At 41.3% G+C, this 26,223-nt stretch overlaps 1 protein-coding gene across 1 annotated transcript in view; it reads left to right on the top strand.

Moving 5' to 3' along the window:
- Positions 1-26,223, top strand: part of RPL3L (ribosomal protein L3 like) — a 223,020-nt gene that overhangs the window by 143,426 nt on the left and 53,371 nt on the right. The window contains exons 6-7 of the mRNA XM_044089111.1: positions 1,219-1,379; positions 14,594-14,695. Coding sequence (XP_043945046.1) covers positions 1,219-1,379; positions 14,594-14,695 — 263 coding nt within the window. The remainder of the gene's footprint in view (positions 1-1,218; positions 1,380-14,593; positions 14,696-26,223) is intronic.

Below are 26,223 nucleotides of genomic sequence, written 5' to 3'. Positions count from 1 at the left end.
AACATTATTTGTGGAAAAAGTTTTTTCAGGTGTTAATCAAATTATAAGTTTAACATTTTTGTATATATTTATGTAAAGAATAATATAAGATAAGGTATGGTTTATTGTCTGATAAGAGCACACCTCAGAATGTAATAAGGCACAATGCCCCTGTAAATCAAAAGCTAAAGTTACAAGGTGGCTTTTCCAGTCAGCAAAGACTGTAATCAAATTTGGGAACATGAGCTTTATTTAGCATTGAATTTGTATATAATGGGAATCTGATAATCAATTAAACAATAACAAGCTACTTTATTTTGCTTATTATGGTTAAATTTTCACTTGGATCAGCTTAAGAGTTTTACTGAGAACAAGGGATGAGGCTTTGGAAGTTGAGTTTGTTTTGGAATCAGATCTGAATACATATAGAACTTACTACCTAATCCATTTATTTATTTATGTATTTATTGCACTTTCATAATTTTTGGGAGAGATCCTAGATGGATTTGTACTAACTAGGTGAAGTTTATTCGGAGCTCAGAATATTTTTGTTACATTTTATAAATGTGTTTATTTGTTGACTATTTTATTGTATGTTATTATATGAGCTAGGTTCTTATGTCATTATTTAATAAAACACAGCTAAATGAATCTGAAGTTGAATTCAGGGAGCTATTGAAGCTGAGCTTTCCATCACAACAGTTATTTAAAAGTCAGGAAAATATAAGAAAGCAGAACACATTACTATTTAAGTCATGGGAGAAAGTGATGATAACCCAGAGGTAGTATTACTCAAGCTGTGGTTTATGCAGCAGAATAAAATAAGAAATGAAAAGTATTTTCTGAATTTGCCTGTATCAAAGTAAATGGAACACTTAAAACAATTAACTAAGTTAGCACCTACAGGGTGAGATAAGTATGAACGTCAGAAAGCAGTACTTTTCCGAGAGGGTGGTTATGTTAAGTACTGGCAAGCCAAGCATATGGGGAATATTTCAAGCTGGTACACATCAAACATTCAGATCTAGACATGACAGATATACGGACACACAGCATAACTAACAGTTGCACTCTGTAATTAAAATTTTGAGTTATGCCAGTGGACAAAATGCGGTGGGTCTTACTAGCAGTTCCCAAGGGAGCTGTCACAATAAACATGCATTTATTAAACTATGGACGTTTATGGCTGTTTTGTTAATGTTAAGAATATTGTTTTAATTGTGTGTCTTTCCTGTGTAGGGGTCACTTCCCGCTGGCATTGCAAAAAACTGCCCAGAAAGACCCACAAAGGTCTCCGCAAAGTTGCCTGCATTGGAGCCTGGCATCCGGCTCGAACTGCTTACTCTGTTGCCCGTGCAGGTCAGAAAGGGTACCATCACCGCACCGAGATCAACAAGAAGGTATTGTATACACCTGGATTCAGTGATTGATACAGTGCTGTGTTCAGGTACATACCTGGATTCAGTGATTGATACAGTGCTGTGCTCAGGTACATACCTGGATTCAGTGATTGATACAGTGCTGTGTTCAGGTACATACCTGGATTCAGTGATTGATACAGTGCTGTGCTCAGGTACATACCTGGATTCAGTGATTGATACAGTGCTGTGCTCAGGTACATACCTGGATTCAGTGATTGATACAGTGCTGTGTTCAGGTACATACCTGGATTCAGTGATTGATACAGTGCTGTGCTCAGGTGCACCTGGATTCAGTGATTGATACAGTGCTGTGTTCAGGTACATACCTGGATTCAGTGATTGATACAGTGCTGTGCTCAGGTACATACCTGGATTCAGTGATTGATACAGTGCTGTGCTCAGGTACATACCTGGATTCAGTGATTGATACAGTGCTGTGTTCAGGTACATACCTGGATTCAGTGATTGATACAGTGCTGTGTTCAGGTACATACCTGGATTCAGTGATTGATACAGTGCTGTGCTCAGGTACATACCTGGATTCAGTGATTGATACAGTGCTGTGCTCAGGTACATACCTGGATTCAGTGATTGATACAGTGCTGTGTTCAGGTACATACCTGGATTCAGTGATTGATACAGTGCTGTGTTCAGGTACATACCTGGATTCAGTGATTGATACAGTGCTGTGCTCAGGTACATACCTGGATTCAGTGATTGATACAGTGCTGTGTTCAGGTACGTACCTGGATTCAGTGATTGATACAGTGCTGTGCTCAGGTACATACCTGGATTCAGTGATTGATACAGTGCTGTGTTCAGGTACATACCTGGATTCAGTGATTGATACAGTGCTGTGTTCAGGTACATACCTGGATTCAGTGATTGATACAGTGCTGTGTTCAGGTACATACCTGGATTCAGTGATTGATACAGTGCTGTGTTCAGGTACATACCTGGATTCAGTGATTGATACAGTGCTGTGTTCAGGTACATACCTGGATTCAGTGATTGATACAGTGCTGTGTTCAGGTACATACCTGGATTCAGTGATTGATACAGTGCTGTGTTCAGGTACATACCTGGATTCAGTGATTGATACAGTGCTGTGCTCAGGTACATACCTGGATTCAGTGATTGATACAGTGCTGTGCTCAGCATTTTTAGTTATAGCAAACAATGACTGCAGGACAGCATATATAGTCCAATACTTCCTTAATCAAATCGGTTCTCTTAGCTGCAGATCTGACTACTAAGAAAACTTACTATCTAATCCATGTATTTATTTATTGCATTTTCATAATGTTTCTGGGGATATCCAAGGAATTATGCTAACTAGGTGAGATTACCAGGTCAGAAGCAAACTAGTCCAAATGTTCTTCACATTTGCCATGGGATCTTTAGTGTCAAACTGAGCTACCAGCACTTCTAGTATATGGGGCCATTTAATACCTCACGATAAAGATGGCTTTATATAAATGAATGGGTTGGTCTTCCTCTAAATTCAAGGTTAGCAGTATATTGCTAGGAGATATTAGCTGTCAGTATATGAAACGAATGGTGTAAAACATTGTCTTTACAAGCCATCACATAACAGATTACAAACACAAGCCATGACATAGCAAGTCATAAACACAAGCCATGACATAAGAGGTCACAAACAATATGCTGGACATGGGCAGTGGCATTGTAAAGTACAGTTTTGTACCTACCATAAATGTAAATGTAGATGTTCGAGTGTATACCCTGCTGCAGTCATCACACTTGGGTTATCCTGTCGTCAGGCGGTCCCGCAGTCGGTCTGAATTCCAAAGTCTTGGTCCGGCGTCGGTTGCTGTCGCTTCTTCCCTGACGTCAGTGCACCAGGGGTATATAGGAGGCATCCAACACCATTTTCTTCAGTTTTTCTTGCCCCAGATGTCAGGTGCCCCCCCAAAATGGTGGTCAGTAGATAGTATCAATAATAAAAGTTTAGTACAAACAAAACATCCCTCCAACTATAAGCAAATACACCACAAAGGTAGTATCAGATTTTAAGGCATTGAAAGGTTTTAGTTAGTTAGGCCAGAGGGGATGGAGGGAGGGTAACCTGGACTGCAGCAGGGTATACACTCGAACATCTACATTTATGGTAGGTACAAAACTGTACTATGTTCACCGTGTTACCCTGCTGCAGTCATCACACTTGGGTAGAATCCCATAGCTAAGGATGGGAGGTGGAGTCAAACAGGGTTAGAGGAGGCTAGAAGGCCCTGCAGAACTGCAGTGGCGAAGCCAGCTCTAGTCTTAGAGTAAAGTGGTAAGTGATAGTGTTTGGTGAAGGTGTGTACTGAACTCCAAGTTGCAGCTTCCAAAATATCCTTGGTTGGCACCCCCCTGAGGAAGGCTGTAGATGTAGCTGCTGCCCTGGTAGAGTGGGACCTTATGCTAGCAGGAACTGGTTTTCCATGGTGGGTGTAGCAAAAATGAATGCAATGTCCTATCCATTTGGAAATGGTCTGTTTTGAGATAGCCTTTCCTTGTGAAGCTGCAGCATAGGATACAAAGAGCTGGTCAGATTTTCTGAAAACCTTAGTTTTATCCAAGTAGTAACGTAGTTGCCTGTGAATGTCCAAGGAGTGCAGGAGTCTTTCCCCTTTGTTCTCTGGATTTGGAAAGAAGGTGGGTAAATGGATGGTTTGATTTAGAGCCACACTGGATACCACCTTAGGCATAAAGGAGGGGTTAGTTCGTAGAGAAACTCTGTCTTGATGAAAAATGAGGAAAGGCTCTACTGCCATTAGTGCCTGAAGCTCTGAGACACTTCTGGCTGAAGTTATTGCTAGCAGCAGGGCAGTCTTCCATGATATAAACTTTAAGTCAGCTGAGAAAGCTGGTTCAAAAGGAGGTAAGCGTAAGTTTTTCCAGAACAAACTTGAGGTCCCAGGTTGGTGTAGGTGCTCTCCTGGGGGGCCTAATGTTTTTGGCCCCTCTGAGAAACTGCCTTAGAAGCGGATGTAAAAATAAGGGAGGATCCGTGTTGTAGTGGGCTGAAATAGCTGAGGCGTGGATTTTAATAGATGAAAAAGAAAGTCCTTTGTGTAACATCTCAGTTAAATACTGTAGAATCTGAGGTATGTGTGGCTGAAGGGTATTTTGGCCTTTAGCTTGGTTCCAGGCGCAAAACCTTTTCAATTTGTCTGAGTAGGCCTTCCTGGTGCTGGGCCTCCTGGCTTCCAGAATAACATCCATAACATCTTGAGGAAGAGGAGCTGACTGCTTGCTTAGGTGATTTGCCATGCAGCCAAATTTAAGGTTTTGAGCTGGCTGTGTAGAATCTGACTGTCTTGCTGTGTGAGCAAATGAGTAATTTGTGGTAAAATCCATGGTGGGCCCTGGGTCATATTCCTTAAAAGTGGGTACCAGTGCTGGCGTGGCCGGTCCAGGGCTATGAGTATCATTCTGGGTCTCTCCATCCTGACTTTCAGCAGCACCTTTGTGAGAAGGGGCGATGGAGGGAAGGCATAAACTGTCAGGTTTTTCCAACTGAATGAGAGTGTGTCCACTTTCCAAGCTTGATGGTGAAATGTCCTTGTACAAAATTTTGCTAGCTGATAGTTTTGGGGGCTGGCAAACAGATCTATGTCTGGGTGCCCCCATTTTTGAGTTATCATTGCAAATACTTGTGGATCCAGTTTCCACTCATGGGGATCCATGATGTTTCTGCTTAGGTCATCTGCCAATGTGTTCTTTTTTCCTGGCAGGAATTGGGCTTGTAGCTGAACTTGGTAAGCTAGTGCTGTGTTCCACAAGGTCATTGCTTGCCTGCATAGAGGGTAGGAGTGTGTACCCCCTTGTTTGTTTATGTACCACATTACTGTGGTGTTGTCCGTCCTTATTGTAAGCTGTCCTGGATGTAAGAGGTCCTTGAAGGCTGTCAGGGCATTCTGTACAGCTAGCATTTCTTTTTGATTGATGTGCAGATTCCTTTGATCTGCAGTCCATATGCCTTGAATGCACTGTCCTGCCATGTGTGCCCCCCAGGCATAGTCCGATGCATCTGTTGTCATAGTTTGCCTGGCTGGGGGCAAGGTGAAAGGCTGACCCTTGTTGAGGTGACATGCCTGTGACCACCATAGAAACTCTTGTTGAAGGCAGGGAATGAGAGATATCATTGTGTCCAAGCTGTGGCTGTGTTGAGTCCATACGCTTTTTAGGTACCACTGTAATTTCCTCATATGCAGTTTTGCAAATGGTATTAGTAGTATGCAAGATGCCATGAAGCCCAAGGCCTGCAGAATTTTTCTTGCAGGGAGTTGGGTCTTTGTTGCCATTGTTTTGAAGTATTGAGTCAGTTGTAGCTGTTTGTCTGGCATCAGATAAGCCATCTGGGCCGTTGTATTCAAGCTGGCACCCAGGAATGTCATATTTTGTGAGGGTACTAGTTTTGATTTCTTTTCATTTACTGTGTACCCTAGGCAACTTAGAAGGTGTTTTACAAAAGCCAGATGTTGTAAGAGAATGTCCTTGCTTTCTGCTTGGATGAGGCAGTCGTCCAGGTATGGGTATATTTGAATTCCACTTTGTCTGCAGTATGCAATTACTGGTGCCAGGCATTTTGTGAAGACCCTGGGCATAGTGGATAAGCCAAAGGGCATTGCAGAGAATTGGTAATGGGTTGAACCTGCAATGAAATGGAGGTATCTTCTGCAATTTTGTCTGATAGGGACATGCAGGTATGCCTCCTTGAGGTCCAACGTTACTAGCCATGCTTTCTTGCCCAACAAGGGAAGAAGCTGCTGTAGTGTTAGCATCTTGAATTTGGGTACTTGTAAGAAGGTGTTTAAAATTGAAAGGTCCAGAATGGGTCTCCAAGCATTGTCCTTTCTGGGGACTAGAAAGAGCCCTGAGTAAAATCCTTGGCCTTGCTCCCGTGTAGGTACCAGTTGAATGGCTCTCATGTCCATGAGAGCTGTAATTTGTTTTTGTGCCTCTGCCCATTGATTTTGTGGCAGGTTTGGCATTCCTCTTATCATTGGCAAGGTGTGGAAATGGAATCTGTATCCTTGTGAAATAATGTCTAGGACCCATTTGTCCTTTGTGATGATGCGCCAGTTGTCTGTAAAAAGTGCTAATTTTCCTCCCAAGGGAGCTGCCAAGAGAGTTTTGCTTGGCAATTTGAGGTTTAAGTCATTGTGTTTGCCTTCTAGTAGTTTGGGACCTGTCTTCTCCTCCCTTCTGTGTTGCAGTGCCCCATTGTTGAGGTTTGTAATGGGTTTGTGCTTGTCCTCTGCCACTTGGGCGTCTGTATTTACCCCTCTGTGGTCTGTCACTAGCTGGAAAGGACCAATTTTTTGTTGGCCAATTTCTGCTGAAGTGTGGGGGCTGAACCTGTAAGAAATCTTTGACCGTCTGCATAGATTTTGCCTTATCCTCCATTTTCTTTAAGACTTCTTCTGCTTTAACCCCAAATAGGACATCCTGCTGTAAGGGAGCATCTAGTAACTTTGCTTTAACATGATCAGGCAGAGTTTGTTCCTTTAACCAAACATGCCTACGTATAACAGACCCAGTAACAGCTGCTCTACAGGAAGCTTCCAAGGAATCAAATCCACATTGTAAAGTATGTTTTCCCACCTGTTCAGCTGCATGCAACAGATCCTGCATTTCCTTCAATTCAGACTGTTGAGGGTGTGTGCTCATCTTTTGTTTTATTTGAGACATTAGGAATTGCTGGTATTTAAGCATGTGAAATTGACAATTTAGTGCTCTCATAGCTAGAGTGGCTGAGATGTAAACCTTCTTCCCCCACCTATCTCATGCTCTGGAGTCCCTTTCAGAGGGTACCGGATTTTTAGCCATGGAAGCCTTAGCCCCTTTGGGACCCTGGGAGATAGTCTCTGGGTCAGCAACAGGGCTTTTGTAAAGGAATTTGTGTGAGTCAGGTACTCTGTAATATCTGTCTGGTTTGGCTGGAGCAGGAGACAGAGAATCTGGATTTAGACTAGATTCTAAGTAAACATCATCCACAATGTCTAAAACTGGGGGGATAGCAAGTGGTCTGTGCTGGGGGAGTAAAAGAAACTCTCTGAGCCTTTTCTTTGAGTCGGAGTAGTCCTGACCTTCCCAGTGGAAATATTCCCTCATGGTATGTAAGGTTTCCCCAAAGGAATAGTCTTCAGGGGGAGAAGCTGAGGGAATGGAATCCTCAGCATCAGAATCTTCATAAGGGGGAAAGGAGTAATCTTGTTCCTCAGAGGAGTCTGAGGAAATAGACACTTGATCAGAGGAGGCATAATCCTCCTCTTGTCTAGGCCTTTTGTCGGGTGGGGGTTGGGAACCCCTGATTAAAGAAATCAAATCTTCAGCCATTTTAAGCATCTGTTTCTTAGGCATGGGGCCTTGAACTGGAGACTGAAGTGCAGTCTTTTTTGGTTTTAGAGGAGTCTTAAGCTTAGGATATGGTTTTATGGTGAGAGTCGTCTGTCTGAAGACACCTTCAGAAACCGAAGGTGTTTCTGCAGCACCGGCTTCTCCTTCTGCAATGTCATCAGTAGGGCCTAAAGAAAATGGCTACGTCGGCCTAGAACTCTCTTCCAGAGAATCCAAAGCGGTTTGGGGTTCCAATTCTCCGGTAGCCAGGGGCTGCATAGGCGCCTCACTGAAAACTGGTGAACTGGCGACTGGCCCAGCCAAGGCCTCGGAGTCTGGCTTGGATCTAGGCTGCCTGTCCTTATCTTTGCGTTTTTTGTGCACGCCGGTAGTCGGTTGCTCCGACAGCATAGTGAAATTAAATTTTCTACCGAAGTACTGTTGTGCGAAATCAAAGCGTCGCTTGATAGTTCGCTTATTAAACCTAGCACAAAACCGACAACCAGTGACATCGTGGTCTGGGCCTAGGCAAGGTATACAATAAGAATGAAAATCCTTATGAGGTATTTGCTTCCCACAAGAAATACAATTGTTAACTTTTTCTGACATCGGTCTGAGGCAAGAAAAGTTTCCCCAACGGGGTACTTAGCTTTATTGAAGACTTTGGATCTGAAATTTGACTTTGAAAATCTCAGGAGTCGGCCGACCGGCACTTGCGAACTGCTTCTGCTTCGGGCACCGCGCGGCAAGAAAGACTGAAGAAAATGGCATCAGATGCCTCCTATATACCCCTGGCACACTGACATCAGGGAAGAAGCGACAGCAACCGACGCCGGACCAAGACTTTGGAATTCAGGCCAACTGCGGGACCGCCTGACGACAGGATAACCCAAGTGTGATGACTGCAGCAGGGTAACACGATGAACATCTGCCTGCTCCAACCCAATGTATGCAGACTTCAGTATTGTCTCGTGATTTTCTCCCATTAAAACACCTTCTGTTGTACAAGGAACATATACTCCATTATAAAATTGTACCATTAGTCCTCTTATTACTTTATTTATTTACTGTTACTTGACTGGATAAGTTAACTGGTCTGAGGATCGTTTTCAGCTATGAGGTACTGAAATGTAACATCTTCTGTTTGTAGAAAGGAGTACCTGCAACCACTGCATGCCTCAGCCAGTGACTGGTAGTGGTAGTTTTACACTAGAGAATTCTGTACTTATATAAACTCTTGTTCGGTATATACTTTTCCGAGGTACAGGCAAACGTGGGAGGACTATGGCTCACCAAGTTCGCAGACGACTGCAAACTGGGCGCCATAATCAACTCTCCAGCTGACACAAACATCCTTCAAAAAGGTCTCACAGAGACAGATAACTGGTGCCAGAGCCATGGTCTAAAGCTAAATGCCAAAAAATGTATAGTCATACCCTTTGGCAAAAACAATGTGCCCACAAATTACCACATAGGTGGTAACCCATTAAGGACAGAGAAAGTAATTAGGGATCTGAGGACCCAAGTTGATAGCAATCTCTCCTTTGAAAACCACATTGCCAAAGTGGTTAGAAAGACCTTCTACATAGCCCACCTCATCACGAAGGGTTTCACATCTAGATCAAGAGAGGTAATCGTGCCCCTTTATTCATCCCTCATCAGGCCCATCATAGAATACAATGCCCCTTTTGGGATGTACCTTACCCAACACCTGCAGCAATTAGAAAGACCCCAAAAGTATCTCACCAAGAGGATCAAGGGTCTCAAACAGATGCCATATGCTGCTCGGTTAAAAAAACTCCAGCTCTACTCAGTTGCATACCGCCTACTTCGAGGCGATCTATGCCTGACATGCAAAGTTATGTCAAATCCAGAATTAATGGACATGCTCCACCTCAGTAAATCTAAATCCCTTAGAGCCACACGCTCGAGGGACTTGAACCTCAGCACAGAAATAAATAGAACTTGCTGGAGGGACAGGTTCATAACCCAGAGGCTCCCTTCGCTCTGGAATAGAATTCCAGTTCATGTGAGGCAGAGCACTTCACTGAATCTCTTCAAGAAGAATCTCGATAGGTGGATGGGGGATCATAGGTTTGCCCCAGGGATTACTCCCATGTCACTATTAGACAGAGGCACAGTAAACTAAACCTTAAAGGGCACAGTATACTCAAATCAAGGGGTGGCGTAAGCCATACAGAATCGGGCTAGGCTTATAATTGCCTCAGGGCAGATAGCCTAGTATGAACCTATGGACCTATGAGCAGTCCACAGCTGCCACTCCCATCCCCATCCTTTTGCATTTGTCCCAGGCCTTCCTGAAGGCCCGCACTAATCACAGGTGAACTATCCATTCCAGTATCCATTCTCAAATACTGAACACTCTATCTATGAAGTTAGTTGTAAACATTTCCAGTTACTTCTAAATGGTGCCTCATCATTTTCCTTTAAACTTCCAGACATTTGCATTCTTTAGTCAGAATCTTGTAGCCCACATCATGTCTCCTTTCTAGATTTGAGTAAAAGAAATGCAGACCCTCCAATCTCCCTTCAAAGTCCAGTCTTTCTGTACTCTTTCTTCCTTAGTGGTTTCCTTTGTTCCTTTGTGACTTTTATAAGACTGTTGTATCCTTTGTCTTGTGTGGTGTCTGCAACTGGATGCAGGACTCTAGGTGAAGCCTGACCACTGCTCTGCCAAGTATTAGCATAACTTCCTGGTCATTGAATCTGTCTGCCTCTGGCTGAGTCTAAGTATTCTGCTGGCGATCACTTCAGCCATGTCACTCTCCGCCTGATGGTCATGTAGTGCTGTTATCACTACTTCACATTCCTGTTCCTAGTTGGATTGCAGTAGTTCCACCTACAAGACAGGTTGTTGTATCTTACAGTTAACAATTGGCATTTATTTGTATTAAATTGTATTTGCCACCTCTATGGTCATCTTGTTAGCCCACTTGCTGATGCTCTTCTTCATCTTTAACTCAACTGTGGTCACTTACCTTGCTATCACAGTCAGAACACGTTGAGTATACTCTTATTGACCCCCTGTGGTATGGTACCTGCCATCCTGATTTTCTTGACAGTGTTTCCTTCAATACTAGCCTTTATATATCGGTCCAACTAACTTCTACCAGTCTTAGCACTATCAGACCGTCCTGGCCTTTGCAGATTATCTAATAGCATGTAGTGCGGTAATGACGTAATACACTGCTGAAACTGAGGTTGGCCATGTCAAACTAACACTGCCATTAAAGGTTCAGGCACCCTTGTGGATGACTCCCTGTCCTTTAATTGTCATGTCTGCAGCATAGTTAGAAAATCCTTCTTGGCTATAGAATCAGTGTATTCATGTTTCGGAGTCAGGTATACTCCAGCTGTGCCGTAAGCTTTTCCCTTTGGAATGTCTCCCATCACCTTTCCTACTACTATGGACAGACTCACTATAATTCCCAGGGTTTTCAGATGTTGGTTTTGTGGAAGAACACCATTGTAGACTTTTTCCAGGCTAGAAGTATTTCAAAAGTAGGATGAGGCTTTAGATGATAACATTGCCAAAGGGTACTAAAGAATGCTTTCTTACTGTAGGTGCAGGTGAACAAAATGTATATATATATATATATATATATATATCATTCATTTCAGATCGTGGACTGTGTCAAGAGTCTGTTGGACTGTGCACTGTGATGCTGCTGAGAATTCAATATGGACATGGTTGGATATGATTGCATAATGGCTACAGAGTACCTTACTTGGGGCCCTTGCCAGCACCGTTACAGGTTTTACTTGCATTGCTGGGCTGTATATTGCCAAAATTATGTTAAGAGAACTGTTCCCTTCTGCCAGCTGGTACCAGTGGGCTATCCACTAACAAATGTCCCATTATCAAAGTATGATGCAGGCTCAAAATAAGTGCACATTATTTGTGATCTAAATTGCCAACATTTCAGCATAATGGCACAGACGTTATTTACATGCTAGTGAACTGGAACAGCTGGCCTTTTTTTAGCTCTGACATGCTTGTAGAAACTATTGAAGATACATAGGAACACACACTCATACATACAGAGAAGAACATGTTAGAGAGCACAAGTACTAATATACATGCAGAAAGAAAGAGAAACATGTTTTCATTAGGCAGGTTTTCAGAGTGTGAGTCTATTACAACTTGGAATAAAAGTATAAGCATCACAAAGAATTCACTGGTTTTATTAAGTAATCCAGAGTCCCATAGAACAGCGTCAATAGCATGAAAAGCAATGTACATAGCTCAGTAGCTTCTGGCTGCACTGTACAACAGAGACAGGAAGTGAAAGGGGAGAGCTCACAACTAACCTAAGATGGACGTCAATTGAAAGTCTTTCACTGTCGAGTCTGTGAGCAAAATATACCAGTGACATTTAGCCAGCATATATCCAAGACACTACACCTTTTATGCTAATACTTCCCATTATAATCTATGGCATAGTAAAATAAATGATTCAATAGCATATAATCTGAAAATTCAATACTTCAAACTTCCATCACTGTAAAATGTTCAAAAGGCAAAAAGACATCACCTTACCATTTTGGTTAAGTCACAGTAAGGAGCATGCTGTCTTTTCTTTAAATCTCAGGATGGAGCACTATTGGAAATTCAACTATTGTTAACTTCATTCTTATGGTATCCTAAAAAGCTGAGAATTGCTTATAGAAATCACATAAGATTATAGGAGATTGGCGGTGTTAGCTTCCCAGATGTAGAATCTTGTTCTGGTGCTGCAGATTTTAACTCTGTTGTACTCTGGATAGACTCAACCTACACTAGTCAACGAAAACCATTCTGGAGCATATTGTACTAAATTCTTATAAGTTTAGCAAATATAATAAATTAGAACTATGTAACAATCCTTTCATCTGGTTAATAACATTTAACTTAGAATGAAATTAATTTCAGTCTTTAGACTCTGCATATATGAAATCAATTCTTCAAACAGTTAAGAAATATTTTTTTTTAAATTCCATTAATATTTTATTTATTTATTTAGCATTTGTTTACTGGGAAAGTCTGACTTGGAACGAACAAATTTTCAGCGGAGGCCCTGGGAGAAACTATCAAAATGGAAATTTCAGTTTTTCCTATTGCACAAACTTACAGATTGAAGGAAACTCAGAACAATGTTAAATGAATTTACTAAAAAGGAATAGATTAGTATTATGGTCTGATTGCTTTGAAAAAGGAAAGGCTAAGTCATCAGAACCTTTAATGAAAGATAATAAGTTGGATGAATCTGCTAACCAGTTAATATTATCCATCAGTAAGAAATTAAATGAATTTGTAGGTAATATGAGTGGAAATGAACAGAACACTATTCCCCCATTATATGAATATATAAATAGTATTATCAAAGGTAGACTGACCTACAAAATAAGCTTGTTCAAGTTATAAAAGTTAATTATAAATAATAATAATTTTGATGTAAAATTTTGGAACTTTTTAGATAGTGGTAGATTGAGTGACTCAATAGATGGTAAGAATAAACCTTTGTTACTGAAATCAGTTAGTCAAACTTCTTCAAGTTTATACTGGAAAGTTTTTTATGTGGAAATATATGAATAGAATTTTGTAACTCCCTATAAAATCTCTAAGTTTAGTAAAATGACTTCTTCAGTTTTTTGGAGAGGTAGCAAATATGTAAAAGCTGATTGGACACACGTTTATGGACTGTGAAAAATTAAATGTGTATTGGGAAGAGATAAGTATGTTTTTTAAGGCATTATGGTCTGAAACTAGATCTTTAACTAGATCAATAATACTGATGAATGTTCCACTTCCGGTATCAGTTAAAGCCAAACAACAAAAATATTCTGGAGTCTTTTGGCAGTTGCTAGAAAAGTTATTACAAAAAGAAAACTTGGAAATCAAATTCAGTTCCTATGTTCAAAGAATTTTTAAATTTAACAGCAGTACTATGTAAGTGATCAGAATAAGGTCTGTAAATCATACTAAGACTTTTAATGGTTAGGATAGCCTTGAAATGTTGCTATTGAAATACCAAGACTCTTAATGTCATCATTGTATAAGATTACCTTGATGATTCACTGTATTCCCTACATTGTATAACAGTATGTGATGTTGAATTTCTTCTTTTCTGTGTATTTATATATGTTTTTTAAGACAAAGTTTATTAACTTAACATATTTACAATATATATATATATATATATATATATATATATAAAGTTTATTAACTTAACATATTTACAATATATATATATATATATATATATATATATATATATATATATATATATTGTAAATATGTTAAGTTAATAAACTTTGTCTTAAAAAACACAATTCAACTATTAACTATCTTTTCACAATAACAGTACATGACAATACTTCAGAGTAATGATTTAAGGGTTTCAGGAGAAAATAATAGCCTAAAAATTTGGCAGACACTTAAATGGATTATTTTATAAGGTAAAACATTTTTATAATAAGAAAATTAATTAAAATCTGAACAATTTACCTATATGAACATAGAAAAAAGTTCCACAATTTACATATATTAATTTTATTTACACAACATATTGAAAACAAATCATAGTGCATGATATGTATCAGTTAAGAAAGGCATAGTGCATTTATAAAATTAGACAGCACATTGGTATGAGGTGGTCTAATTCATTCTGTTTGTCTTTCTCTCTCTCAAACACACACACACACACACACACACACACACACACACACACACACACACACACACACACACACACACACTTTTACATAAAAATGCAGTATTTAAACCATCTGTATCATATAATTATACTTGTTTTAATGAGATCTTTCTGTTCTTTTTTTAGATTTACAGAATCGGTCAAGGCATTCACATGGAAGATGGTAAACTTGTGAAGAACAATGCTGCTACCACTTACGATCCCACCGATAAATCAATCACTCCACTGGTAAGAACTGATTTAAAATACCATTCAGGTCAATGTTTTTAAAAAGTCTATTGGCATACATTATATACTGATCTCAAAAATGGAAACCATCTGTGATGTCCGTGCCCTGACCCAGCAATCAAGGAGCCTCAGTCCTCACCACTAACACCAGAGAGGGTGTCTTATATATGATGAAAGTATAACAAATGCACACAGTAAAGTGCAATTTCCCTTAAGAGCACACAGAGATCACAGTCAGTCCAGGGCTGGTTGCTCCCTTGCTCCCCAGGTCCCCAATAAGACTCCCCACTGGCACAGCTATAGGGTCCAGATCTCAGCCAGCTGGACAAGCTAAAATCTCCAGCACCCTCTCTGTCCAGCCAATGCTTCATGTCCCTGCCCAAGTAGCTGACACACACACACACTTTGAGATAAGAATTTACACAACAACACAGACACTTCTGGGGAAGGGTGGCACAGGTTCTCCAACTGTGCCCCCTTTTTATAGACTATACTTTAGTACCACTCACCACCACCCAGCTAATATTTATCAGCCACTCAAAGGCCCTTAAAAGGGTGTCCAATTATTACTGTGCAATATTATTATCCAGCTGGTGTGACTAATCAGTCAAAGCTTATTTGGAGTGACTTGGACAGTAAACTCTATAAATATGCAATGTACTCTAGAGCTTAAATTATCTCTACACAAACCAGCCACAGTTAAAAGGTTTTAAAATATTTAATAATAAATAATTAAAACCACAAGATAATACTTTCTACTACACCGCCAGTGCTAGCCAAGAGAGTTCAGAGATCATACAGAAATACTTAAAATAGATCAGTAGTACAGTTCTGACATTACAGAAAAACACTTAGTCTAAACTTTCTAATTTCTAGCTCTCTAAAAGAAAACACAAGTAAAGTCTAAGATACCTTACATAAGAAAACAGGCAGAGTGCTGTAGGTTGGATGTTCAGACAAAATGCTTAATAATCTCTGGTTCTCACTGTTTAAACTGAAACTACAGTTCTGCTAAAACATTACATAATCTTTTACACTTTCCTGGTGTTCCCAAGCTGGCAGAAACTGCATTTACATTATTTTATACTTAGAGCAATAAAGGACATTCCACATGTAAATTCTGATCATTAACTTTAGCCTTAAAATAATAAGCAGGAAGCCTTCACCTAGCCGGACTGGAGCCGACTTGTAAATATCAAAGGCAGTCATGAAATAATTTTAATTTCAAAGGACCAACAAGAAATGCTGGACTTAGCTTTCTTTACAGCAGATGGAAATGTTGCCACATTATTTTAAGTTCAACATTTCACAGTATTTGCAAATGATAGACTTATGTACAAAATTCTATTTGACTATGCTGGCAGCCTTCACCCATCTCTACCAGTCTTCACACCATCATTAAAATTTTCCTGTTGAAATGTATTTTGAATTTGAGCCTGTTCCATGACATTTTTTTTTTTTATTTCAGTGAGCTTTTAAGAAGATTGTTCCCTTTTTACAGTTGTTTTGGATTATACATTAAGACAGATTTGGGCTCCTGAAAACATGTATCATGCGTATTGTATTTACACAACCATTTGTGTTTTTTCCCCTAGTATTTAAATGTTTATTGGGGTGGTTGTTGGAGTGGGCTTTGTATAAAGGTGATGACTGATTAAACCCACTTGGATAGTATAGACATGTGTAGTCATACAATTCTATTATGCTTTATTCAAGTCAAACTGTGTGTAAATACTGTGTATTTGTATGACATGGTGCAGGTATGTTTTGTCATTAGCAGCAGTTCTAACTTATAAATTAATCCCAAAACTACTATGGACACTCACTTTTCTCAAATAAAATATCCAAAACCTGGAACCCACTACCCCCAACACATCCCAAATAATCCGGACAGTCACACTACTCCTAAAAGAACACCTCACTAATCACTAGCTATGCTCCTGTACACTCCCAGGCTAATTACACCCACCTGTCTCTTACTCTAACTAGATCAACTTTCTATACCAACGTATACTCTCCTATGAGACAGCGAGTTATTATATGTCTGTTTCTCTTCTTCTAACCTAACTATGTAAAAAAATTGTACTTTTTATTCTTGTTATCATGTTTTGTATACTCGCGTGTACATTGTGAAGTAGCCTCCTTGTAATCAAATATTTTTGTATTTGTATTTATTTCTACCATGCGTGTGATACTTTGTTGTAGTTTTTCCACTGCTATTTTACTGTCAGTTACTTCTCTTGGAGCTTTTTTCCCCAGGTATCCGCTGAAAACAGGCTCCTGGCCAAGTCGGAGACTACCCGGAAAAACAACTGTAAATAAATAAATAAAATGTGTTATTTATGTGCTGTGTAGGTTCATAGGTAAATACTGGGCTATCAGTCTGCAGACTATTACAAGCCTAGCCAATAACCGGAGGTCAGACTCAAGCCCTGTACCTTGTATCTGTGAGGTAAAGACCTTAACCATTATTCCAGCCCACCATTATGATTTCATTGTAATTTATAGAGAAGTACAACCTATGCAGGTGTTCTGTACCACAGGGCAGAATGAAGCTGCCCCTGTGCTCCTCCATCACCTTGATCCGTCTCACAATGATGCTTTCATAACTCATTGGTATGATATTTCATCTTTTTGTCTCTTGTGCTGTCTGGTGAAAAGAGATCAAGATCTCCTAGTCTCTGGTCACAGACTTTCATCTCTCTCATGCATACCTTTAGATGTTCTATGAGTTCCTTTGAGCAGCCTGATCTACCCCTTTTTATATGAGCCCCACAGCTACATGTGGTACTCAAGGTGTGGCCTAATTAGAGCCCCGTAGAGGAGAATCATTACCTCTTTGGTTTCTGACTTTATGTCCCTGAAGATAGTCTCGTTCTATCTGCTGCTGTCACTGCCTGCCTCCTGTCTGCTCCTTGTGACTCCATTCAGGATACACTCGTTCTATTTGCTGCTGTCACCACCTGCCTCCTGTCTGCTCCTTGTGACTCCATTCAGGATACACTCATTCTATTTGCTGCTGTCATTGCCTGCTCCCTCTGTGTTCCTTTTAACTCCGTTCAGGATACACTCGCTCTATTTTCTGCTGTCACCGCCTCCCCCTCTCTGTTCCTTGTGACTCCATTCAGGATACACTCGTTCTATTTGCTGCTGTCACCACCTGCCCCCTCTCTGTTCCTTGTGACTCCATTCAGGATACACTCATTCTATTTGCTGCTGTCATTGCCTGCTCCCTCTGTGTTCCTTTTGACTCCGTTCAGGATACACTCGCTCTATTTTCTGCTGTCACCGCCTCCCCCTCTCTGTTCCTTGTGACTCCATTCAGGATACACTCGTTCTATTTACTGCTGTCACTGCCTGCCTCCTGTCTGCTCCTTGTGACTCCATTCAGGATACACTCATTCTATCTGCTGCTGTCACTGCCTGCCTCCTGTCTGCTCCTTGTGACTCCATTCAGGATACACTCGTTCTATTTGCTGCTGTCACCACCTGCCTCCTGTCTGCTCCTTGTGACTCCATTCAGGATACACTCATTCTATTTGCTGCTGTCATTGCCTGCTCCCTCTGTGTTCCTTTTGACTCCGTTCAGGATACACTCGCTCTATTTTCTGCTGTCACCACCTCCCCCTCTCTGTTCCTTGTGACTCCATTCAGGATACACTCGTTCTATTTGCTGCTGTCACCACCTGCCCCCTCTCTGTTCCTTGTGACTCCATTCAGGATACACTCGTTCTATTTGCTGCTGTCACCGCCTGCCTCCTGTCTGCTCCTTGTGACTCCATTCAGGATACACTCGTTCTATTTGCTGCTGTCACTGCCTGCTCCCTCTGTGTTCCTTTTGATTCCATTCAGGATACACTCGCTCTATTTTCTGCTGTCACCGCCTCCCCCCTCTCTGTTCCTTGTGACTCTATTCAGGATACACTAATTCTATTTGCTGCTGTCACCGCCTACCCTCTCTTTGTTCCTTGTGACTCCATTCAGGATACACTTGTTTTATTTGCTGCTGTCACCACCTGCCCCCTCTCTGTTCCTTGTGACTCCATTCAGGATACACTCGTTCTATTTGCTGCTGTCACCGCCTGCCTCCTGTCTGCTCCTTGTGACTCCATTCAGGATACACTCATTCTATTTGCTGCTGTCACTGCCTGCCTCCTGTCTGCTCCTTGTGACTTCATTCAGGATACACTCATTCTATTTGCTGCTGTCACTGCCTACTCCCTCTGTGTTCCTTTTGACTCCGTTCAGGATACACTCACTCTATTTTCTGCTGTCACCGCCTCCCCCCTCTCTGTTCCTTGTGACTCTGTTCAGGATGCACCAATTCTATTTGCTGCTGTCACCGCCTACCCTCTCTCTGTTCCTTGTGACTCCATTCAGGATACACTTGTTTTATTTGCTGCTGTCACCACCTGCCCCCTCTCTGTTCCTTGTGACTCCATTCAGGATACATTCGTTCTATTTGCTGCTGTCACCGCCTGCCTTCTGTCTGCTCCTTGTGACTCCATTCAGGATACACTCATTCTATTTGCTGCTGTCACTGCCTGCCCCCTCTCTGTTCCCTGTGACTCCGTTCAGGCATGATAAACACCACCAGATTCTTTTCCTGCTCTGCTGTCATGAGTTACATCCCACACAGCTGATATGCTGCATGAGTTACATCCCACACAGCTAATATGCTGCATGAGTTACATCCCATACAGCTGATATGCTGCATGAGTTACATCCCACAGAGCTGATATGCTGCATGAATGCTGTGGCCCAACACCAGTATTTTACATATTTTTGCATGATATCTGATGTGCCCCTTTCTGCCCACTTGATTAGCTTTTTCAAATCCTTCCTAAGGCTCCTCTAACATTCTACACTCCTGTATGTGACTAAGCACACTGAGCAGTACTGGAACCTGCACTGACTTATGTCTTGATCAGTGTTACTTTTGTCGTTTTCCTTCTCATGACAAACCTAAGTGCCTTACAATGCAGTCATGCATCAATCCCATTATCAGTTATAGACCACTCCCATTTTCCTATCAGCCACTTAGATGGGCCACAGTCAAAAGCCAAGTAGGCTGTGTGTACCTGTATTCTTTTTTCAGTCTCATCAGTAAACAAGTCACTGCGGAACATGTGTACCAGTAAACTTCAGTCAGTTTCACCTATAATCCAATAACTGGTGGGCCATGAGTAACAGAACTCATGTGTACCCACCAGTGATGGGGTTATGGATGACGTTGACAGAGAAGTACAGATAGACATGGTCCACCGGTGATGGAGTTATGGGTGAAACTGACAGAGGAGTACAGGTGCACAGGACAGCACCAGTGACAGGGTTATGGGTGAAACTGATAGAGGGGTACAGGTACACATGACCCACCAGTGACAGGGTTATGGATGAAACTGACAGAGGGGTACAGGTATGTGTGATTCACCAGTGACAGGGTTATGGGTGAAACTGATAGAGGGGTACAGGTACACATGACCCACCAGTGACAGGGTTATGGATGAAACTGACAGAGGGGTACAGACAGACATGGTCCACCAGTGATGGGGTTATGGGTTTAAGTGTTAGCCTCATCTCTGAGCCAGTCATTAGAGGACCATGCCTAACATACTCCTTTGCGAGTTTACTCTGTAATCTAGTCATGCAGCTTGATCAGATTTGACTGACTATTTCCGACTACAAGCTCATGTTGGTTGCTGTTCTGGAGACTTGCTCTCCTCTAATAAAGTTTTCAGGTTTCCACTCAGGATTCTCTCATTGCTTTCTCTGCCACTGCTATTAACATAATAGGAATGCAGTTCTATGGACATTTTTCTGTTCCATCCTTCCATGTACAAGGGTACTACACTTGCTGTCCTCCAGTCCTCATGCACTTTTGCACTAGACATTGATCTGATGACAATCTTGGTCATAAAAGCTGCAGCACCCAGCACCGTAGGCACATTTCTCTGACCTGTGAAAAGTAGCCCATCTAGTGTTTATGACCACTAAAGGTAACCAGTGTCCTCTCCTCCCTCTTTATCCTGGAATCAGTCCAGTGCTGCTTCCATTTTATTCTGCCTTCCTCCTAGCGTGACATCCAGCCTTTGCTTTGAATTAAACAAAGTACTCATTCAGGTCCCCTGCTTCTTTCCCAGCCTACCATGATCTCACTCCTGTCTTTCCTTACTCTAACAGGTCTGTCTGTCCAGTCCTCCATTTTGCTGTATACCTAAAAAAATGCTCTAGCTTCTAACCCTTTTTGTCAGTTGCTTTTCAGTTTTACCTTTGCATTTCTAGACACCTTTTCTGCTCTTCTGCTACTGATCTCTTTTTGATGGTTTTCCTCTACCTCCCCATACACTTCTTTTACCCTAATTACTAGTCTCTCATCAAGCCAAACCAGCAACCTTATCTTTCTGCATTTTTGACTCTTCATCACCCCCTGTCCACAGCCATGAGTACTGCAGCCTTGACCCATTATCATAGCTTGTTTATTCCCCTGTTTTGTTCACAAGTCCATTACGTAATTTTTGACTATCTACCCTGAACGGGATAAAACACACCCATAAATTTCCACATCATTTTTGTTTTTACCCCTTCCCCTACACAGAAACACACACACACACACACACACGCACACACACACACACACACACACACACACACACACACACACACACACACACACACACACACACTATAAACCACCTGGTGGCATGATCACTGTTCACTAACGATGCCTTCAATTAGATGTCTCTGTACTCCTCTGCCTTGGTTAGGACCACATGCAGAATTCTATCTTTTCCACAGCAAACGCCTCATGGTCCAAGCCCTTAGTCCATTGCTACTGCCATTCTAACTTGGAGGTCAAACCCCCCACTCTGCTTCTCTCAGATTCATTGCTGCTTTAACTATTAATTTTCCCCCATCTCACCTCTTTATTTTCTTCCAGCCTTTAATGCCATCCATTGATGTCCCCCAGGGGATGATACACTGTACTACTTGACCTGCAGTGACCCTTTCTTCTAATATAATTGTGCTTATTAATCCCTTGCCTTCTTACAGGGTGGTGTTCCTTCCATCAGACCACATCCTTCCATCCCCTTCAAAAATCATTGTTCCTCTTCTACCCCCTCCTCATCTGTCAGTCATAAACAACCTTTACCCTGGTACTTTTGAATCTCCCACTATTGTAAGTGGCTGATGTCGCTGTGATAGTAACGATGTCCACCCTTCCCTCCTGTATCACTGCCTGCAGTTCCCCATCTTCTATCCAAACTCCTTATATTACATTGTTACATTGTAATACTAAATAATGCCCACCCTCCCCTCCTGTATCACTGCCTGCAAGTCCCTATCTTCTATCCAGACTCCTTATATTACATTGTTACTAAGTAATGACCACTCTCTCCTCATGTATGTATCACTGTCTGCAAGTCCCCATCTCCCTACACAGACTCCTTATATTACATTGTTACATTGTAATACTAAGTAATGACCCCCCCCGTATCACTGCCTGCAAATCCCCATTTCCCTACAGAGACTCCTTATATTACATTGTTACATTGTAATACTAAGTAATGCCCACCCTCCCCTCCTGTATCACTGCCTGCAAGTCCCCATCTCCCTACACAGAATCCTTATATTACATTGTAATACTAAGTAATGCCCACCCTCCCCTCCTGTATCACTGCCTGTAAGTCCCCATCTCCCTACACAGACTCCTTATATTACATTGTTACATTGTATTACTAAGTAATGCCCACCCTCCGTTTCTACATCACTGCTTGCAGCTCCCCATCATCCTATTCGGCATCCTTATATTTACAGATAGGGAATCTTAACCAAAAAGATAGTATACTGGATTGGATACTAATCAATAGCCACCCCCAAATGTATTCTTTGGGGGCCATCCCCGATGACCTCAGAGACCACTTTCTGACCTTTATCTGCAAGCACAAATCTAATTACTCCCATCAGCCCATCTATAGAACAATAAGAAATAGTAAAAGCTTCAATCCTAGTAAGTTTCAGGACAAACCTAGGGCATGCAGCTGAGCTGCCCTAAAGCACTTGCCCCTAGACAAAGCTGTCTCCCACTTTAACAATAAATTCCTCACCATCCTCAATTCTCATGCTCCTGCTTGTTCCACTAAGGTAAAAACAAAAGCTGCCCCGTGGCTTTCTAAAGAAACTAAAACAAAAATCATAGTCAGAAATAAGGCATGGGCAACATGGCGTGCTACAAAAGACCCTATAAATCAAACAAATTTAGACAACTAAGAAATGTGACAAAACGATCCATTATATTAGATAAAAAAAACTACTACCTCCATCTCCAACAAGGGAACCAAAATAACCCCCAAAAATTCTGGGCAGGGATAAATAAATTACTGCACCCAGGTCAAACCACCATTCCACCTCCCTCAGCCTCTACTGATAAACTACCAGCGAATGTTGCTAACACCTTTAATAATTTCTTTACTGAAACTATCCAAGCCCTTGCTAGCCAATTACCCCTTAATTCCTCTAACCCACTGGATAGCACTCCCAGCCCTCCTTTAGCTTCCAGCCAGTCTCTACATCTTTCATTCGTTCACTACTCAAAAAATTAAAATCTACTACCCTAGCTGCAGACCTTCTCCCAGCTGAATATTTGCAAAAAGCTGCTGACACCATAGCGTACCCCATTGCCATTCTAATTAATCGGTCCATATCAGAAGCTTCAGTCCCTTCTATCTGGAAAATATCTCATGTCATACCCCTCCATAAAGGTGGTAACTCTACTGAATTATCCAATTATAGACCCATAGCCATTTTATCACCTCTGGCAAAAATAATGGAAAAATATGTCCATAAACAACTTCTGTACTTTCTAACCCAAAACAACCTACTGGCTAACTCCCAGCATGGCTTCAGGCCATATCATAGTACCACCACATCTCTCCTCACCTTCTCTAATGAAATAAACTATAACAGAAGCAACAACCAGCTATCTTCAGCCCACTTCTTGGACCTGTCCAAGGCTTTTGACATAGTTAACCACCATCTTCTCATCAACACCATGGCAACAATGTCCCTAGGCAATCACTCTCTCCAATGGTTTGAATCCTACCTGAACAATAGACTACAATCTGTCTTATGGCAGAACAAACTCTCAAACCTCCTACCCAACACTCTAGGTGTCCCACAGGGGTCTATCTTGGGACCACTTCTGTTTTCCATTTTTATCAATGACCTCCACAATGTAATCCCTGAAGCCATCTGCATTCAATATGCAAACGACTCAACATTGATCTGCGCTGGCACCTCGCAAACAGAGCTACTATCAATAACTCAGAGTACTTTTAACCTAGTAGAGAACTGGCTTGCTGCTCACTGTCTGATTCTAAATCCTAACAAAACAAAACTCCTACTTTTCACCCCCACTCAAAGATCTGCATTGTTATCTCTCTCCATTAAGGCTAATAACGATGCCATATCCTTTCCAGATGCCCATACAAAACCTCAAACTTAATGCCAAGAAATGTATAGTTATCCCCTTTGGGAAAAAACATGTACCCATGAATTACTAAATAGATGGCAGTACACTAAACACTGAAAATGTGAAGAGAGACTTAGGGACACAGGTGGACAGTGGTCTCACCTTCGATAACCAGTCAGGAAATTCTTCTATGTGGCACACCTCATCACTAAGGGCTTTTCATCCAGAAAAAAGGAGGTCATTGTCCCACTGTATTCATCCCTCATTAGACCCATTATAGAGTACAATGCCCCATTTGGTATGTACCTCACAAGACATCTGCAACAGCTGGAAAGGCCACAGAAATACCTCACTAAAAGAATCACAGGCCTAAAGCAGATGCCCTATGCTGACCGTCTAAAAAAACTCCAGCTATACTCTGTGGCATATTGTCTGCTCAGAGGTAATTTCTGCTTAACATACAAGGCCATGTCAAACCCTGAGCTGTTGGACATGCTCCACTTAAAGAAATCCCAATTCCTCAGAGCCACACACTCCAGGGATGTAAATCTTGTCATCACAATGAACAAAACATGCTGGAGGGATAGGTTCCTGACCCAGAGACTCCCCATACTCTGGAATAGACTGCCCATACATGTCAAGCAGAGCGCCTCCTTGACCCTCTTCAAAAGGAACCTTGACAATTGGATGGGAGATAGGAAATTCTCCTCAGGGATCATGTCAGTCGTCCTGCTAGACAGGGGTCCAGGGAAGTAAATATTGTGGAAAGAAATATCCAGGGAATTTTTTTTGGCTAGGCTTGTATAGGCCCTAGGGCCGATAGCCTAGTACCAACCTATGAACCTATAGATAACAATCTTAAGTTTGATGTGCACGTCAACAAAACAATCAAAACCATTAACAGAAAACTGGGTTCACTATATAGGATAAAGCCATTCCTTACCCCACATGCTAGGACTTCCATTGACCACTCCCATCTACTCTCTACACTCTGCTATGCTTCCCCTTTACTTGCCAACCTAAATAAAATTGATCTTAAACTCTCAAGCTGCTATAATAACATAGCTAGATTTGCAACTGGTCTACCCTATAGAATGCATCATTGTAAAAATCTAAATTATCTCGGATGGCTAGAGCTACCCAGGCAGATTCAGTATAATCAACTCATTGTGGCTCACAAAGCACTTAACCAACCAGATAATACACCTGCTCTGAAAAACATCATCTATCCCCACTCCAACTCCAAATCACTCCGGTCATCCAATAGATTGGTAGTGCAAACCATCAAATACAGCAACTCAGCTGGTAACTCCCTGTTCGCCAACTCTGCTGACAAAATTTGGAATTCACTGCCTGCTAACATTACCCTAGATACCACCGTATCTCAATTTAAAAAAGCTCTCAAGGAATACTTCAAGTCTCAATGGATATGTTCCTGCTCCTAACTAAATCTTTATGCATACTGGTGTACTAATACTATGTCTGAAAGTGAAACTCAAATATCTTTATTTGTTAAGCTAGTTTAGAAGATTGTTGGACTGTATAAATTTAACTGGACTGTAAAGTGTGTTATATTTGTATAAATTTAACTGGACTGTAAAGTGTGTTATATTTGTATAATGTTATGATGACTTCTGTTCTATATGTACATTGTAATGATTGCATATGTAACCACCTTTGGAACTTTTCCCCCCAAGCCTCCGCTGAAAATGGACATGTATACAGTCAGACTATCCCGGTCAACAAATATAAAATAAAATAAGTAATGTCCATCCTTCTGTCCTGCGTAATTGTCTACAGATCCCCCTTGTCCTATCCAGACTCCTTATATTACATGGTTGTATTGTAATATTAAGTATCCCGCTTGTCCTATCCAGACTCCTTATATTACATGGTTGTATTGTAATGTTAAGTATCCCCCTTGTCCTATCCAGACTCCTTATATTACATGGTTGTATTGTAATGTTAAGTATCCCCCTTGTCCTATCCAGACTCCTTATATTACATGGTTGTATTGTAATGTTAAGTATCCCCCTTGTCCTATCCAGACTCCTTATAT

This window comes from Protopterus annectens, chromosome 12.part0, assembly GCF_019279795.1.
Source record: "Protopterus annectens isolate FY-2018-M chromosome 12.part0, PAN1.0, whole genome shotgun sequence".
Taxonomy (NCBI): domain Eukaryota; kingdom Metazoa; phylum Chordata; order Ceratodontiformes; family Protopteridae; genus Protopterus; species Protopterus annectens.
The sequence above is the reverse complement of the archived record's forward strand: the minus strand, read 5'-3'. Positions and strand labels throughout refer to the sequence as shown.